The 18323-nt window shown below is 39.8% G+C and overlaps 1 protein-coding gene across 2 annotated transcripts; it reads right to left on the reverse strand.

Annotated features, from left to right (window-relative positions):
* Nucleotides 1-148: 148 nt before the first annotated feature.
* Nucleotides 149-17495, reverse strand: LOC108152654 (protein I'm not dead yet). 2 transcript variants are annotated; one of them, XM_017282148.2, is made up of 8 exons: nt 17300-17495; nt 3135-3166; nt 2731-2857; nt 2545-2661; nt 2143-2480; nt 1615-2073; nt 1156-1534; nt 149-1093 (listed from the first exon to the last, which is right to left on the reverse strand). In XM_017282148.2, exons 1-8 carry the CDS (start codon nt 17321-17323, stop codon nt 806-808), a joined length of 1764 nt encoding a protein of 587 aa, XP_017137637.1. In that variant the 5' UTR covers nt 17324-17495; the 3' UTR covers nt 149-805. The 2 variants fall into 2 exon arrangements, with proteins under 2 accessions (XP_017137637.1, XP_017137638.1); XM_017282149.2 differs by lacking the exon at nt 17300-17495 and adding an exon at nt 11652-11780 and having other exon boundaries at nt 806-1093.
* Between the last annotated feature and the right edge of the window lie 828 nt (nt 17496-18323).

Here is an 18323-nt window from a genome sequence, read left to right on the forward strand (position 1 = left end):
TGTCTTTAATTAAAGTTTAGTGGAATAAGACCAAAATTATTTTTTGCTAAAGGTATCGATACAAACGTTTCTATCGGATATGTTCGGGCACCGTCGATGTTTGGGACATCTATCGAGTTTCATATTTGAAATTAACTGTAATCTTCCATTCATTTGTTGGTTGAGCTTTTTATTGTTACTTCGATTTCTTTTAAAAACTATATACAACATAAATCGTTTGAAAATTTACACAGTATCATTTAAACTTAAACTAAGGCTATTTGTGTGCTCATTTCGGTTTGCAATCAAATATTGAGTAAGTTATTCATTACAAAAATTGTTGATTAATTGCAAAACATGCTTGAATATGTACGTTCTCTCAGTCTAGTAATTAAAAATATAAGCAAACTACCGCTGCTACTGCTGCGTCGGTCATTAAATGTAGTTTCTCATGATGCTTTCTTCGTTTTTGCTTACTAAATGCAACAATTAAGTAACATTAATTTGTATTTAAATATTTAGCTGAGTTTCGTGAGCAAAGCGCTGGGGTTTTGCCTCCCTGGTTCATCGTTTTTCAACAATATTGATAACGCTCTCTCCTCACATTTGTATGCTACACGTTTTGCTAAACAAAATCAATGATTTGTATCAAAAGTTCTCAAATCAGAAATGCATATCTTGTTAAACATCTGCTCTGTTCTCGTTCTTTCTCTCTCTAAATATATCTCTCTCTCGCTCTGTTTCATTCAGCAAAAGGCACTTTTCTTGTACAATTCCCTAACGTTTCGGTGTGTTATATGTTTTTCTAGTACTAAGGACTAACTAACTAGTGCGTCTTGTTGACAGCTGCTTCGGCCGCGAGACGCGCCCACTCGGGGAACGAGTTGAGGTTCGGGTAGACAACCAGGCCCCAGGTTTGACAGAAGATAAACAGGATAATGATGGTGATGATGGTGGGGCCGATTCCAGCAATGGCCATGTCCTTTGTTCTAATGTTGGCATAGCCGGCAACCAGAGCATTGGGCGGCGTGCTCACTGGCAGGTGGAAGGCCATGCTGCAGGCCAGACCAGCGGGCAGAATCAGATACAGCGGATGAATCTCAATAGCCAGCGACTGCAAGGAATGTGCAATTATTAGAAATGCAATCCAGATAAGAGTGCAACAGATCAACTCACCATCTCCGCCAGTACGGGAATAATAATGTTGGCAATAGCCACATTGGAACTGAAGGCCGTGAGCACAACAGCAACCAGGATGACCACCAGCAGGAGTACAGCATTTGGCAAGACCTTCAGGCCAATCAGGGCGTTGCCAATCAGCTTGGCCATGCCGCTCACTTTGCTGCCCTCGGCCAGGGCAAAGCCACCGCCCAAAAGGAAGACCAGGCCCCATGGCACCTTGGTCTGGATGAACTTCCAGGTAATCAGAGAGGGGGTCGGGCCCGTGGGCACTGGACCGCCACGTCTCGAGCAGTAGCGCAGGAAAGCATAGTTGGCTGGCAGAATAAAGCACATGATGACGACGAAAATAGTTGGCATAGAGTTGCGAATGTCCCTGCAAGATGCGGATCAAGAAGAGACGTATTAGTATTAGTACAGTTCCACCGATAGGTGAATGACAGTTTTTGCACTCACTTGGTGTTCAGCCAATCGGCCCAGCCCAGGAAGATGCCAGGTTTGCGGGTGAAGTACATGATGACCATGAATATGAACAGAATCATCACTTGAATCTCGTGGATGCTCATGGGGCCCAGCTCCTTGTAACGCTGATCGATCACCTTCTTGGCCACATCGGCGCCATCCTTGCCCAACTGCACTTCCTGAGCCTCCTTGCTCTTGGGACGGAACAGGCCCATGAAGTGCCACTGCAGGAAGAGGAATGTCAGGAATGTGTAGATCAACATCGCTGGCACCGAGTAGAACATGAATGTGGGGAAATCCATCTGTTCGGTGGAGGTGGGGAAACGCGACTCGTAGATGCCCTTGAAGGTGAGATTGGTGGCCGTTCCAATGATGGTTCCACAGCCGCCCAGCGATGAGGCGTAGGCAATGCCCAAATAGTAGCAAAGAGTGATCTTGGTGGGATATGGTGGCCTGGTGGGGGGTAATCATTAAAGGCATTAGTATAATAATAAAAGTTATCTTTCCTGTTCGGTCACTTACTCATCCTCGTTGTTCTTCTTGTTGCCCCCGACAATTTGATATTGGGGCTCGTGGTTGATCTTGCAGACGCCCTGGGCCTGCAGCTCCTCCAGCACAGCCTGAATAATCGGACACATCATAGCCGTGCAGGCGGCGTTCGAGATCCACATGGACAGGAACATGGTAACCATAATCAGGCCAAAGTGTAATCTACGGGGACTGCAGCCCACGATCTGGATTACCCTCAAGGCGAGGCGCTTGTGCAGATTACAGTATTCCACGGCCAGGGCCACCATAATGCCACCCATGAACATGACCAGCGTGTCTTTGAAGTACAAACGGCAGGTCTGATCGGAGCTCTAAAAAAAAACAACAACAATTTAGTTGGGAATCATTCATAGCTAAGGAGTATAAAAGTCTCACCATAATTCCCATCACGGGGAACGCCACAATGGGTATCATTGAGGTCACATAGAGGGGCAGGGCTTCTGTCACCCAAAACACGGCCATCACCAATAGCAGATACATGCAGCGATATTCCTGAAAGAGTTTAACCATTTTTAAGACTTGGATTCCATTTCGATTAAATGTAGTTTAAGAGCTACTTACGGGTGTATTGTTCAGCAGCATTATGGGCAGGCAGAACAGAGGAACCAGAAAGACCACAAGGCCCTTCCAGTGATTGCTGAAGAAGTTGGAACATTTCACTGGCGGCTGTGGTGGTTCACCGATTTCACTGTTGATAAGAGAGACGATAATAATATAAAAATTGGAGCTGATTCAACAACATTTTATTAGCGATATCATTAACCGCCAGAGTACTCTATTTATGTTGTTTTTCTCAATATGGTATTTGAGGGACCCAGCAGTTCTGGGCTTATAGCTTTCTAGATCTTACTAAAATACTAATTCAAGATAACTTTACTCTTTTATTCTCCAGAATCGATCAAAAATTATCAATCTATCACATCATATCAATTACTTTATTTGTATGTACAAATCGCAATACTTACACTTCCATTTTGATGTCTGCCGGGGTATAGATCTGTAAGTAAATAGAGCACAAGAGAAATAGATCAATAAAAAAGATCAAGAACGAGCCCCCTTTAAGTCTTATTTATATGAAACAGAAGCAAACCACTTGTTGCCATATCGCCATACCCAAAAAGCAATCTGAACTCCGAACCCGAGCAATCGATTGTCATCGTTCACGCTTCATTAAAATGCCATCCATCAGTATACCGCACATTGAAGCCCAAACGTAACCAATTGAAAATCATTTGAATCGAGCACACACCATAGCCCCCCAGCACAGCACACACAAAAAAGACCAAAAAAAATAATAAATAAATCAAGAAGCGTATGGAAATCAGGCGCGTGATATAATTTCTTTTTGGCGAAAAAACGTTTTGCAGTAATACTATGGAAATGAAATAGAATGGAACGGCGAATCGAGTATGGTATGCCTGAGTTGTGCTACAAAATTTGTCAACGTCTGAGGTATACGAGCACTATACGATATACGTATGTCCGTATGTACGTATAAGTAGGAATACTCATGGCGGATATTTCAGAGGCGCATATTCATGACGACAGTTGGCCTCCATTCTCCACACTGAGCGTCATCGGCCCCTGCCAGTACAGAATGCGGTGTATGGTTAGGTAATCTATGCGTAAGTTAGAATACGAATACAAAAAAAAACCTAGATATATGTACATATGAATGTACCGCTTTCATGGTGCGTTCGGAGGCACGTCCAATGATAATCAATGATTGCTATGAAGGTTCTTATCGGAAATAAAAGTTACAATCAATCAAGCCCCGATAAGCCGCAGACAAATATAATAGCAGAGCCGCACAGCACACACCCTCAGCACACGTGTTGTGTTGCCCTTAACTTTGATTTATCTAATGGTATTTCAGATACATACGACTGTATGTGTATCTATGTGTATATATGTATAACTGAAAGCTCCCACTAATTATAGATCGGTTCGGAACACAGACAGAAGAAACCAACGAACTATGTCCAATGTCAATGTCAATGGTGTAATGTTAGCATAATATACTCGTACAATATGTAAACATCGCTTAGGTGACTACACCCCCCCCCCAAGGGGACAGAGACATGTGACAGGCAGGGCAGGGCAGGGGTGATAGAGCCACACAAAAAAGCTGTTGAAATGGATCTGTGGCGTGTCGCATGCAACCTTTAAAGAGTTTATTGACTTGACGACACAAAGTGAAATGGTTTTTTGAATATTTCAAGAGGTTGTACGGACTGGATAGGGGATATGTATTTATGTATATGCTGACTGCATGATGGGGAAACAAGCTTTGGTATACAAAAATGTCAAGATTTATTCGATGAAAGAAGAGGCCATCGTTCAGGAGAAACTTCCCAAAAAAGAAAATCCATGTGAACCGTCTTTAAGCAGGAATAAGATTTAAGCTTATCTTTAATATTAACTTCATTTAAAATAAAGAATTTCTCCTTGTAAATTTTAATTAATTTGCCGAAAGTGATCACTTTTTAATGATCTCCTATCATAATCTCAAGCATTAAATTCAGCTCAAAATAGAAACGCAAGTAATTAAATAGATTAAGGGAATTAAAACAATAAAAGCCAGACTCGAGTTATTAAATGGGTATATTAATAGAGATATATATCTTTATTCTCACACTCTTTATCTAAATCTATTCGAATTACTCATCCATAAGTAGCAGCTATCATCTCCCACAGACGAACCACAAAAAACACACACACATATATTTGTTTATATGTATATAAAAAAAGCTTAATTGAATTAATTAGTTTATTTAATAAGTTGCCGCCTTTTTTGAGCCGTTTTAGCCCGCTTATCTTAGATTGTTATTTATTTTGCACATAGTGTACTCGGTATTGTTTACACTAGTTTTGAAGTAGTGTAGGATTCGTTGTTACTATTGTTGTCGAGGGGTAATTTGAGATCGACCTGCTCTTTTTTATGGGCGATGCGACGAATATTAGCATTTAATTTCACACTGCATTTTCTGACCAACACGTGATCGAGGGCCGAGCGACCGAGGGTGGGAATTCGAGATAGAGATATCCGCCACTGCCATCAATATCAATATCAACATCATCAAAGTCTATCATCATTTTTTATTGTGTGTTTGCACAGTCGACCTCAATTGTTTATGGCTAAAGGGGATGGGTAAGTCGGAGACTGGGGCAAATAGGCGATCTACAGTGCGTTTCATCCATAATGTGGCACACTTAGGAGCCTGTTTGGCTTCTGGCCCAAACAAATACTAGAAAAATCTATGTACTTTTCTGAGTATCCAAATTGAGGAGCCCTCTTTCCAAACACACTCTTAAGCTTCTGAGACGCACTGTAGAATCCACTTCTCGGGCATTGGCAAAGCTATGGCTATGGCCATAGATCTATCCATACTATAGACCACTCACTGAGAAGTGCAATATTTATTGAAACCCAACCCTGTAGTACGTATAATACTTTCGAGTATTTCCCTCGGCTTGCGAGTCATAAGTCAGTCTTTAATTGAGAAATATTTCCACACGGCAATTAAAAGTATTATTAATACAAATTCAAACACGCGCAGGCACTCGAACCGAACCTCTCTCTCAAAACACCCAGCCACGCCCCCTGCCAAAAACCCAAGTATTCCAAGTATTATGCTAGAAAAGTCCATCATCTCATAGAGAAGGCTCGTTGCTGTTGCCGGGCCTGTTGTATGTGTGTGTGTGTGTGCCCCTGATTGATTACCAATGCCGATAGGAGAAGCGAATAAACGCGAGACAGAAGGCAAAAATTGATAAAGTGGAGTCTATTATATAGAGCATACTAGTATATAGAACAACATTTTGTTTCCAACAATGTGCAAACAATCTATGAGGCTGCTATCAATTGGCAATTGGTCATCTACGTCAGAAGGCGCCCTGAATATCAATCAAAATTGAATAAATACATATATATATACATATAAATATATATGTGTATGCATTTATAGGTTCTATATACATAGTATCTGTACTCTTATAGTATTACATGTTTGTATTGTAATATAATCTGAGTAAAAATATTTACTCATCGTTGGATCATAGGGGAGTGGAATTTTCAACGAGCTACGAGCTTAAGCTGATAAAGACAAAAGAAGGAAGGAATGTTGGTTTTATTTATAGGTAGAAAAGGTTATAGAACTTCAAGGAATCAGTGGAACAAAGTCCTGTTTGCCAATCAAATCTATAGTACTCTAGGATTTCCGATGTAAACAGTAGACATTCTAGAAGTTCCCAAAGCAAGCCGCCAATCAACAGAAGCAGATGTACAAAACAATGTAGTAATAATTACTTTATTACAGAGTACAATTGAATAAAAGAAATTCCAAATATATGTACTTAATGCTTGAATGAACAGGTATTAGTGCAATACCATTCAATTATATTTAATGGCTATGTGTGCCCACAATTTCTTACAGCCCACATGGATAATAAGGGGAATAATCAACTAATAGCAGGCCGGGGACAGACTTCCGCCGGCACCCGCCAAGAAACACCAAAATTTCTCGCTTAACTTTGGACGGCAGGGGGGGCTGGGCTGGGCTTCTCCGTAATCTAATTGAACAGCTTGATAGGCTAAACAATCAGATAACTAAAACAAAACTATGTACGAGTATGTATCTTAGTATCTCCGGACCACCCAAAGACACAGTTGCTTCTTATTGTTGTGGCTTGGTAAATAAATTAATTGCCCGTTTACAGACAATTTTCCAAATGCCATTTGTCATTGTTTGGCCAGGGTAACATACGAGCGCAAGTACCCGTGCAGCCGACAGATTCAGAGATAGAGAAATGCACTTTGATAGAGAATAATGTAGTTCCACAGTCTCACAGAGTCCCAGGGGGCGTTCTCGATAAGTGAAGAGCGATGTATAAAGTAGAGTGTTTACAAGTTAATTGAAATAATGGGTCATGTCGTGGCGAGAGACAGCGAGTGAGTGTAGTGTTAGTGTTCCCAGCTGGGGTGCAACATTGTTATTTATTAACCCCCAAATGATCACGTATTTGCGTAAATTAACGTATCAATAAACAGGCTCTATATATAGAGAATGGTTTGGTTGGTTTGGCAAGTTTTGCTTGAATGCATTTCGAAACCTTCGATGCGGAAATTAAATGACAAATTTATTTTACGAAATTACCATATTCAGATGCAGCAACAGGTTATCTTTCGAATGAAATTATAAATAAAGGAGAATAATTAGCAGGGCTTATACTCGTACCCCTTTTAAAACAAAGCAATAAAGGGATTGCCTCAAGTAAATCTCATTCTCATTAAGAGGGAGAGAGAGAGAGAGAGAGAGTGCTATTGAGCAATGATTCAATGCGGGTACTTTCATTTCGGGGTATTATCGAAACACCTGTCTGAAGAGTGCCGTAATTACAGTAGTAGTACAATGTCGTATGATTTTAAAAACCCAATTAAATATATAAAGAACTTTACAGTCCAGTTAGAATGGCAAGGCTTAATGCAACTATGATTCATTTTGGGGTATTATCGAAACAGCTGTCTGAAGAATACCCTAATTATAGTAGTACAATTTCGTATGATTTTAAAACACAATTAAATAAAAAAGTCCAGTTAGAATGGCAAAGCAAGGCACGAAAGCCTATATATATTATTATTTCCATATGTAGTACTGAAGCCAGACATTGAAATGTGAAATTTGAATAGGGTTTCGACATCGGAAATAAAAATACAAAAATATTGATATAAACTGGTCGATTTTGAACACTTTGCCATACATTTGTTCACCGATAAGCAAACCAGTCTGCTAAAAGCAAAAATCCAGTTCATAAAGATAAAAACAAACCCATAAAAAATTAGCGAAAACAAAGCAAAGTGCAATTTGAAAGACCGTAAAGGTTAGGTTTCTAACTATTTCAAAAATAAAAACACGAAATTTCATACTTTTTACTGAAAATAATAGGTATACTTTCTATAAACTAGACCATTTCAAAATGCTGATAAGAAATTTGTGTTTCCAGTTCAAGTGCTCGGCTATTGTATATTTTTGTTGAACAGGGATGAGTACTTTAGACCCTAATCAGAGGCACAGGCAGCCAGCCAGTGGGACGAACCGATTAAGTTGATCCAAAGTACAAAAAACATAATCTAAACTGGAAACCCAGTTAAGAAGTTAGGCCCAAGTGGCCACCAATCGAACGGCTTTTGGGTGACTGTTAGTCGGGGCACGACTGTACCCGATTCTACGAACAGTTTGACAATTACCCATTAAAATAATTCGAGTGCACAGACAGATCACCTTACGACATTCGCATAAATTTGATATGGAAATTGCAGTCTCTTGCGAGCATTGTGCCTCCCTTTTTGGTTCATTCACACAGGCCAAGGCGCCTGACAACAAAGACTCGTGTGCCTCCGCAGGAGGTCGAGCTGGAGGTTATCTGTAGAGAGCCGTCAGAGCTGGCAAGGGAAACACTTTTTGGATCGTGTGCTATATCCCATCCATTCGTTATTCAGAACTTAGTTTTATCGCCTCCTAAGAAACTGTTTGCGGTTTGCAACATCGGAAAGCGGAAACTCCCTGAATAGCGCTGTACAAATTAACATTATCAATAGGAAGAGCCTGTGGCACAGAGACTGACTCATTGTATTCAAAGTATTCGCGGGTTGATTGCACTAAAAAATATAAATCGAATTCATTTATTTAGTTTATGAATCTCTAGTAATTCATTCAACTTTTTCACCTTCACTGGGGCTCCACTTCCCGATCAAATGTAAGGAATATCAATTACAAATAACCCTGGTGACCGCAACAGCCACATTTTCGTACACACACACACAATATACCGAATATGGGATGATGTTTTAGTTCAAATCTGAAGTCACAATAATTGTTCTATCAATTAATATGTCACTTGTTTGGCCATAGAAATTTGAACTTGACATTGACATTGTCAGCAAAACAAAAACTATACAAAAATTTGCATAATTAACTGCCTGGGGTTGGGGATTTTTTATTTTTTTTCTTTGCAAAGGCGTAGGTAAGCCAATTAAAGGGGGTATGTGGTAAGCAGGCCGTTGCCTAAAGTACATAAGATGTATGTACGTCACAGTCATAGAAACAGGTGTGAAATCTAAGTGTTTGTGTACTTGAAGTAAAATTCTGGAAAGTTTATTACAATATAGTATGTATGCCTTACTCAACAAATAATAGAAGAGTCGATTGTATAAGAACCATATCAAATGGAGCACAAATTTCAGAAAAATCGTTGAAATGGTAGATAACAAAAACCTATAAATAGTCTCTATAACTGCTACATCACGTTTATTTTCATACAAAATTAAGCAGTACCCCAAAAATATTTATCTGTTATTGGAATTGAAAAAAAACAGAAACAAAACTTATCTGAGAATATACAGAGTGAACATATATTATTTTGGGTTTGTACGTTCAATGACCACATAAAACAACTAGTAACTGATATCGTTATATCAGAAAATACATACACAGCATATACGATGTATTAGTTGGGTATTTGATTACGCTACTCATTAGGTGTGAATTAATAAACAGAAACAAAAAATCACGTTATCTGTCAGACTCAATAAAAGAAGGTGCTAATTTCTGCGACAAATATTTGAGTTAATAATGATTTGGTTTGATGCCTCATTTGGGAGTATTCAATTGACAAATGGAGAGGAAAAGTTTTGTCAAATTAAAAAAAGGAATTTATGGATGTTTACAAAGAACTACTGTGGTATCTCCAAAGTTGTATTCTATGCAACTATTGTATATTTCACGTTGAAAACTGTAATGGGGGAAATACAGGGAAACGTGCCCAACAGGTTTAACCCACAACCACAAACGGATAAATATATTGTTTTTATTTACTATACATTTATCTACCTACTGTATACTATTGGAATTGAGTGGCTATATATTTCTCTACTTTCAGTTTAGACATTGCCATTTCCTAATCATTTGTTTGTGACCTTGAGATTGCAGTTGAAGAAAAATCTCTGATAAGAAACCCTTAACTTTTCTACCAGTTGTCATGGAGGAATGGGACTGGGAACCAAATCACAGAGAACAATTATATAATGACTGGGCCTGGGACAATACAAATTGGGGCAACATCGCTATAGGTTCAGTCCTCCCCCACAGACCCCACAGCTGCTTGGGTCTCTGAGGTTCAACGACTTTGAAGCGTTATTCAAAATGCAGTACACATAGGTGTATAAAGAAAACCTATTTAATAGGTTTATATTTCGGGTATCACCTGATCGGTTTCACTTTCAGTGCCAGCCAGACAACGACTTCCGAATAAATATATGTATGTACATATACGAGTATAGTATGTAGATATTTCTAGTGATTATTGGGATGCGTGGTCCGTGCTTTGTTGATAAGAAGTGAGCTGACCGTGAATCATGATCCATTATACAATAGCATGATCACTTGGAAAACCAATCGGAGGGAGATTTAGACCAAGACATGGTAGTTTGTTGGATTCAACGGTTCTAAATCCCATATTTTATTTGATTTGGGAAGGAACAGAACTGGACTGAAATATTTATTTAAATTAGTGAAATGTACCACATAAATAACCCAAAGAATAGCAGTAATTCTTTCTCTTCTATGTACTCTTCGTACTTTCCGCACAGATCAGATCCCGAAGAGCGCGAAAAACAGCGATCGGACACCCACGGAACTTTTCAATTTCTCACATTTGCAGGTAAACACTCAGGCAGTAAACGAAAGTAAACAATATTATGGAGAACTTTAATTACATTACTGTATGCCAGGCCCAGACCATTTGGTCAACAAAAGGAAGTTTCCGATGCAGCTGCTGGGTTCCATATTATCGACACACATGAACACATACATTTACACTTCTCGGTTGTATGTATGTATGCACATACATGACGATATTCTGCCTCTTCTTCAGGTGCATTTCTATATATGGTGCACTGGTGGAAGAGAGGGCATGGAAGAACACAAGCAGAGCAGAACAGAACAGAAAAGAAAAGAAAAAAAAACAAAACATAAGAGAACACCGCTTGAACAAAGAAATTGCTGTTAAAGCAACGCAGATACATATGTACATATCATATGTATTAATGCACATGAGTGTAGAAAGTAAATGGACTCTAGGATTTGCCGCCGTTGTTAGGGGGTCTTCTGGGGTCTGTTCTGCAGACCTTCACACTCGTAAAAGGGTTTCGGTTTCGATTTCGGATGGGGTTTGTGTTTGGGTTTGGGTTCGTTCTGCTAGAACATGCAAACGTCACGAGTTCACTTCCTAACCAAAAATTGAAAATAAACACAAGCGCAGCGCGGTATTTTTATCGCCTTATGTACAAGGCAGCAAGGCGCAGTACTGGCACTCACAACGCACATGGCAAACGTTCTTTCAAAGTATGTGCATGCCTATCTCCGATCTTCTACGCAGAATCGTTGCAACTTCTGGTCTCCATTCTTAATAATTAAATTATTTACTTTTAAAAACAGCAGCGGGAACAAAGATGTTCAATGTTAGATGGTGTTTCAGTTTATCTGAGCTCGGGAGCTCGCCCGATTCGACCGATTTGAACGATTTTTTTGAAATGTGCGATGTTTTTACCCGACGCCGACTCGGACCCTCGATTGCCAGCATTTACTTTGTGTTGGTGCGGCTGCGGCGCGCTTTAAATACGAGAATGTACTCGTGCATGTGTTTCTCTCACAACAACTTGTTTTCCACCAATAGTTCCTACGGGAGCTATGATATATTCGTCCGACTTGGACCCAATTTTTGTGAATCATTTAAAAACATTTATATCTGAGCGATTTGTTGAGTTATCTCAATTAGAAAACAAGCTTGTCTCACAAGTTGTTTTTCCCCGATCCTTCCTATAGCTATAGCGATAGTGCCGCGATAAGGCCGGTTCCCACAAATGAGTCAATTCATGAGATATCTTCAAAGCTGAAAGCCTTGATTTTCATACAAATCTACTCCGGATATCATGCTGATCAAGAATATATATGTTTTAGGGCATAATGAAATTAAACCAGGTGGTGTACTCGCTCAACGGGCTCTCTTTTCGGGGCTTATTTTGCTCAGTGCAACAGAAAACAACTTCGTTGGGATTGTGTGAGTATGAATAAGACCCGAAAGAGATCGAATACACCACCTTGTATAATTTCATCATGCTCCATGGGAGATATGTCTGCCGTCAGAGAGAGAGAGAGAGCGAGAGAGCAGCCGAGAGAGCAAACGAGGCTAATATTCTCTCCCCAACTTCTCACACACACTAGTGAACAGACTTAACCCAGCATTTATTTAGTGTTGGTGCAGCCCGATGTAGGTGTTAAGTCTGTGTGGGTGTCAATGTAAGCATCAGTGCTGCCAATTTAGCTTTTTTAAGATTTTACAATTTTTATAGTTTTAAATTCCTAGAAAATTATACATTCAGCTTTTTTTTGTATATTGCTATACATATATCCATTTGTTGTTCACTTGACACTGAGTATGTGCTGCTTGCAAAATACAACCGATAATATTGCGGAAATTATTTAATAAATCAAATTTGCCGATTCTGATAGCATAATTTTAAGACTATTTGTTTTTAATACATTTTTGTTTTTTTTCAAATATAGCTAGAATTGACTCTGATTCTGGCAGCACTGTCAGCAAGCCGAGAGAGTGCGCAAGAGAGAAGACAACGTTTCGCGGAGCTAGTGAAGGCAGCGTGAGTGGAGCATTTAACGCCATGTGGAGAATTTGCGATGTTTAATATTTTATTGTTAAACGAAAGGAAAGGAATCCATCGATTTGGGAATCTTAGTTTGAGCGGAGATTGTAAAAACAAATAGAGATAAGAAATGAAATGCCTGCATGGCAGCACCTCCTTTGGCTCACGAGCCCATCACTTCCACAAAGCAAACAGCATGCAGATGCAGACGAACCACAATCCCAGAGGCAAGGGGCGGCAAAGGGGAATCGGATTGCAGGGCCAACGTGAGAGCAGGCACCTAGGCAAGGGAGAGAGTAGGAGAAACGTTGAACGTCTACGAATGAGAGAGAGAGAGATGCAACACGCATTGGACCGAACCAAATGGAAGCACAAAAGAAACAACAAGAAAACTACAAACGGTAACTGCTAGAAAATGCAGACAAGACCCGACAGACTGCATTGCAGCGAAGAGCTAATTGATGCGACACAAGAAAACGCGGCTCGAGTGAGCACTTGTTGCGGGACAGGAAGTGTATGTGACAGCTGTAGCACCCAGCCAAGTGGACAAACCGACCCTCCCACCCCCAGACGCAATCTTGTCTCGTCTCTTCTGGGTGTACTTGTTCAAAGTGCAACGAGCAAGCCGACGCCGACTTTCTCAATCCCACCACTCCCCTCTCACGGGGTGAAAGTCGACAACAGGTTGCCGCACGGGTATGGATATTGTAAGTAGCCGGTCCAGAATCAATTAAATCTCAAACTTGTTTTCTCAAGTGCATCTCAGATGCATTCGATCTCCAGTTGGAACTTTTCTGAATCGATTTTTTGTGAGCTCTGCAAATGGATCTAGGGATCTTTTGATAAATATGTACATATATGTACATACATACGTATCAGACGTTGCACTTTCACGTACTTTCTTTACGTCTGGAGAGTCCTTCCCTAACGGTGCAGGGTGTAGGCCAGAGGAGCAGCGTGATGGACCACAGACTTCAGGAGGGGAGCAGAGTGCACCACAGGCACAGAGTGGTCCTCCCCCTCTGGCGTGAACAGGCGGACAGCCACTACAGAAGAAGAATGAATGGTGGTCTTCAGAACGGGAACAACCACGGGCTGGATGTATGTTTGGTAGTTTTCCTATCTAAACATTTCTTCAACCCAGAGTTTTCATAAAAAGATGGTAGTACATCTTGGAGAGGTTTTACTGTATCTCTGCCACAGATTGATGTCATGGGCAGGTTGGGTGACACTTCACTTCACTCCACCTTCCATGTTCATGCATAGTTCGAATGTTCTGTCAACTGATACTGACATTTTTCACTTCGGGTGATTTTCCCCCATAGACTGATAATAACTAAATATGTAGTGCCATGGTGAAATAGAGTGGTTGGGTTTGAGGTAGTCACATGTTTTACTCATGTATGCATGTTGCAATATGTATATAGTGTATGTATGTATGTATATCTCAACCAGGCAACAACAATTTATTAATAATTGCCTTAAATCAATACCGTCAAGACCTCTAACTTCCTATAACCAGCACACACCTAAAAAAACAAAAAAATCAATACGCAAACCATTTTCAAAGTCAAATAGAAAATGACCATACATTTTTTATTAGATCAAGTGAATTGAGAACAAGGACGATTTGCTCACGAAACAACTATGTAATTATTTAGTGCAATGAAAGTCGATGGAGATACGATACGTGATAGAATGCACGCAGTGCGCATAAGGAAAATACCAGAAAGAATCTCTTTCTATATACAATACCATATATCTGTATCTGTATATTTACGTACGTATTGAGTTTCGCCAGGAAGGAGATAATTGCATCAAATGCAAGCGACAGTTGACAGCGTGAGAAATCACTTTCTTTGATCTTGTTGAATAAACAAGCGTATAGTATAACCAGCCGCACAATCATATAACCATATTTTTATAGGAAATATACCAAGTGAGATAATTTAATTCCATTGAATGGTAATTGGGAGGAGACTTCGATAATGAAATAACGTAGAAATATTTTAAATAAATTTTAAATATATGTATGTATATAGAAATCTGAACAGAAAGATCCTTAAGGTCCCAAAATGTATGTATTTAAATGGATGGGGCTGTACTATGCTAAGCTCTCAGTAGATTCATATTTTGTTTAGAATGATCTCTAAAGGTTTACACAGTTGTTCATTAGTTAGAGCATTTACTCAACACGAAATAGCAGCGTGCTTCAATTCTTTGCTAAGCTATTACTATCTATAGTATATGCAATAGTACTCGTGCTAATGTGCCTTCATTGGGAATACATAACAATTACGTCTTATCAATCTACGTATAGTTAAGGAGCTGAGAGCCATTCGCCAACCAGTTTCTTTTCTTTTAGCCCCAAAAAAGCCTTCGACTGCTCGACCATCTATGGCAGGAGCGTGCAAATTGAAGTTGAAGTTTATAGAGATCTGAAGACACACATTCTCTTGCTCCCTCTCTCTCTCTTAGGAATTTCCTCAGCTCTTAAGCGAAAACCAGTTTAATCTTTTATTTATTTTTGCAACTGGTTTTTTTTTGCTTCGCAAACAAAACAAGCTAAAAATCAAGACAGAAGTTCCGTTGACCCACATTAAAAAAACTAATATAAACACATTTAAGAACTAAATGTGATATAAACTTTGATTTTATTTGTTCCATTATATAATCCATCAGATTTATTTCAATTCAAAGTTCAACCCAAAATTGCGTACATCTTATTGTTGAATATCTTTCTTTATATGTATAGTTTGTATGTCTTTTCAGTATCCACGTCTGCAATTGTTTGTCTTTGCGTCAGTCCATGTCACGTGTGGGGGCGGGGTCGACAAGAAAAAGCGTATTCTGTTCAAGGTAACATGGAGATTATAAGCCAAAATGTGTATAAACAAAAAGCCAAGAGCAAAAGTGTTTTGGGGGGTTCTGGTTTCTAAAAATATCTCTACATGTACTTTGAATGCAGACCAAAGTCTTGTGACTAGTGTAGGACATTTCTGGATTTTGAACTCATTGTATATACTAATTGAAAGAACTTTGGACACAGGCACTCGAATATAAATAGCTATTAGTACGCGAACATCTATCATCTAAACGAATCCATCGATGGAACCCATATAAATAGTCCAATTAATTTGTCTTACCTCAATTCAATGAAACATTGTTTACATATGATAGGACAGGACGAGATAAAGACAAAACTACCTAATGGTGGTGACCTAATCAAATTTCTCAAATCTCCATAGGTATTAGGAGCAGACAGTTCCCATGAACATTATAAAGATTGTGACGATTAATGAAATATTTCGTAGAAATTGTATACAACTTTTCCTTATCCCAACTTTAATGAAAATTCCTTATACGATATCTATAAATTAATGCCGCACTTCTCGGTAGCTTTATAAAGTCCGTTTATCACTCCCTCTTCTGTTTCAAAATCCCGAACTTTACGTTATCGCACGTGTTTTAATTTGTTCTTCCATAAACATTTTTATTGGGCTCGCCAAAAATGTTAAGCAATTTAAGCCTCTTTATTAATTACCTTGAGAAACCCTGCCGTGCTAATTATTTCGCTGCCTGACTCTGAATAATTTTGTACATATTGTTATCTTTTGGTGTCGTCATACTTTTTTTTTGGTCAGGTGCTTTTCCAGACACGGGAAAGATAATGCAGATAGCCCGCTCCCCACCGCTGCAGATGAAGGGGGAGAGACTGCAGAGAAAGCATCGTCAGTTGTCAAGATTTTGCATGGGAAGATGGTGTATGTGTGTGTGTGTGTGTGTGTGTCTCTTCCGTTAGATAACATCTATACTATTCGAGCTTTTATTGTTGAAATATAGTCATGGGTTGTTAAGTGGGTGGACAAACAACACGAAGACACTTGATGGATTGTGTATTCAATGGACTGAAATGATTGAGAGTCGATCGAAATGATCGTCAACTTGAATCAAATTCCTATAGATTCCGTTCTTAGATCTAGGATAAGCCTCCAAAGCCAGGCCCATCCTCAAAACAGTATCAAACCACTATCAACAACGACTTTCAGTCCATATCACAGCGTGTGTTTATATAACAACCTCTTACCTAACCCAACCCGACAAGCCCCGAGACAACGTCCAACCGCCACGCGCTCTGGCCAGCCAAACCCGATTTCTATCGGGCCATAAACCAACAGTTCATTTCGAAAAAAGCCGTTAAAAGTCCTAGGGGCCTGTCCCGAATTAGGCCCGAAACAAACACAGGTTCAAGGTCAAGCAGGTAAAACGGAAAGCGAAAAACTCAACGCAAGACAATGTTGCCACGTTCTAGAAATTCTCGAAATTGAATAGAAATCAACAGGAAATGCTAATCACCTTTCTAATCACGAGTAATTAACATGGGAATCGAGTCAAAATCGAATCAGCACTCACCATTTTGGTAGTCTCGGTTGCCATGGCTGGTAATTATGGTATATGGTATGTATCTTTCGATTCTCGAGATAAACTTAAAAAAATTCTTTCGTCTTTTTTTATATAGCACTCGCGCTAAAACTTATTTTCATAGTTTTCACTTTCTTCGACGAGCGCCCAGGCGACTGGCCAGACGAAAAGTTAATACTCGTATGTTGCTCAGCGTTCGACGACTAATTTGCTTTGCGATTGCTATTGCTTGCCACCAAAACCGCAGCCGATTTTCTTTTACGATTCTCTCTCTGCCGCCTCTCTATATATACAGTATTAAGCCCTGGACAAAAGAAAATATCTGATAAAAAGTCGACTGGCAGAGCGGGATGGAGAGAGAGAGTTAGCGACCGTTTGAGTTAGATAGAGAGGGAGCATAGTGGCGGCGTGAGAGCGTGCTAGAGCTCAGAGTGCAAACACGGACGGTGTGTGTTCGTCATCGAAAGAGAGAATATGTGTGTGCATGTGTGTGTCTGTGGGAGCGTTTGCGTGTCAGTGTGTGTGTGTGTGTGTGCTTTGGGCGCCTGCAGCAACAACGTGTCATGACCTTTCTCCTCTTTTACAACTCTCTCATTGACCTTAAACCTCTCGAATTCTCCCATGCCATGCACTAGATCTCCCCCTTTTAACACCCACACGGTATGATGAAAACTCATTCATAAAACACGAAATGTGACGTCACCGGCTGACTGCTGGTTCGGGCTGTAGGTGGGAGGAGGTGGAGATTACGGTATGTCAAATTGTTGACAATTTGTTGCTAGATGATGCAAGATTTTAAAAAGCATCTTTTTGGCGAATCCTAATCTTGTTTAGAAATAACTATTTGATATAGATAAACAGTGAGAATTGCTCCTGGTACTGGGCAAAATATTAGGTGGTAGGCCGGGATAGGTAGCACACATTCTCATACATACCTAGAATTTGCAATAAACCCCCAAAATATTTTTTAATCATTTATGGTGATGTTCCCCACTTTCATCATTTTCACTGGGCA

The sequence above is a fragment of the Drosophila miranda genome, chromosome XR (assembly GCF_003369915.1).
Source record: "Drosophila miranda strain MSH22 chromosome XR, D.miranda_PacBio2.1, whole genome shotgun sequence".
NCBI classification, from domain to species: Eukaryota; Metazoa; Arthropoda; class Insecta; order Diptera; family Drosophilidae; genus Drosophila; species Drosophila miranda.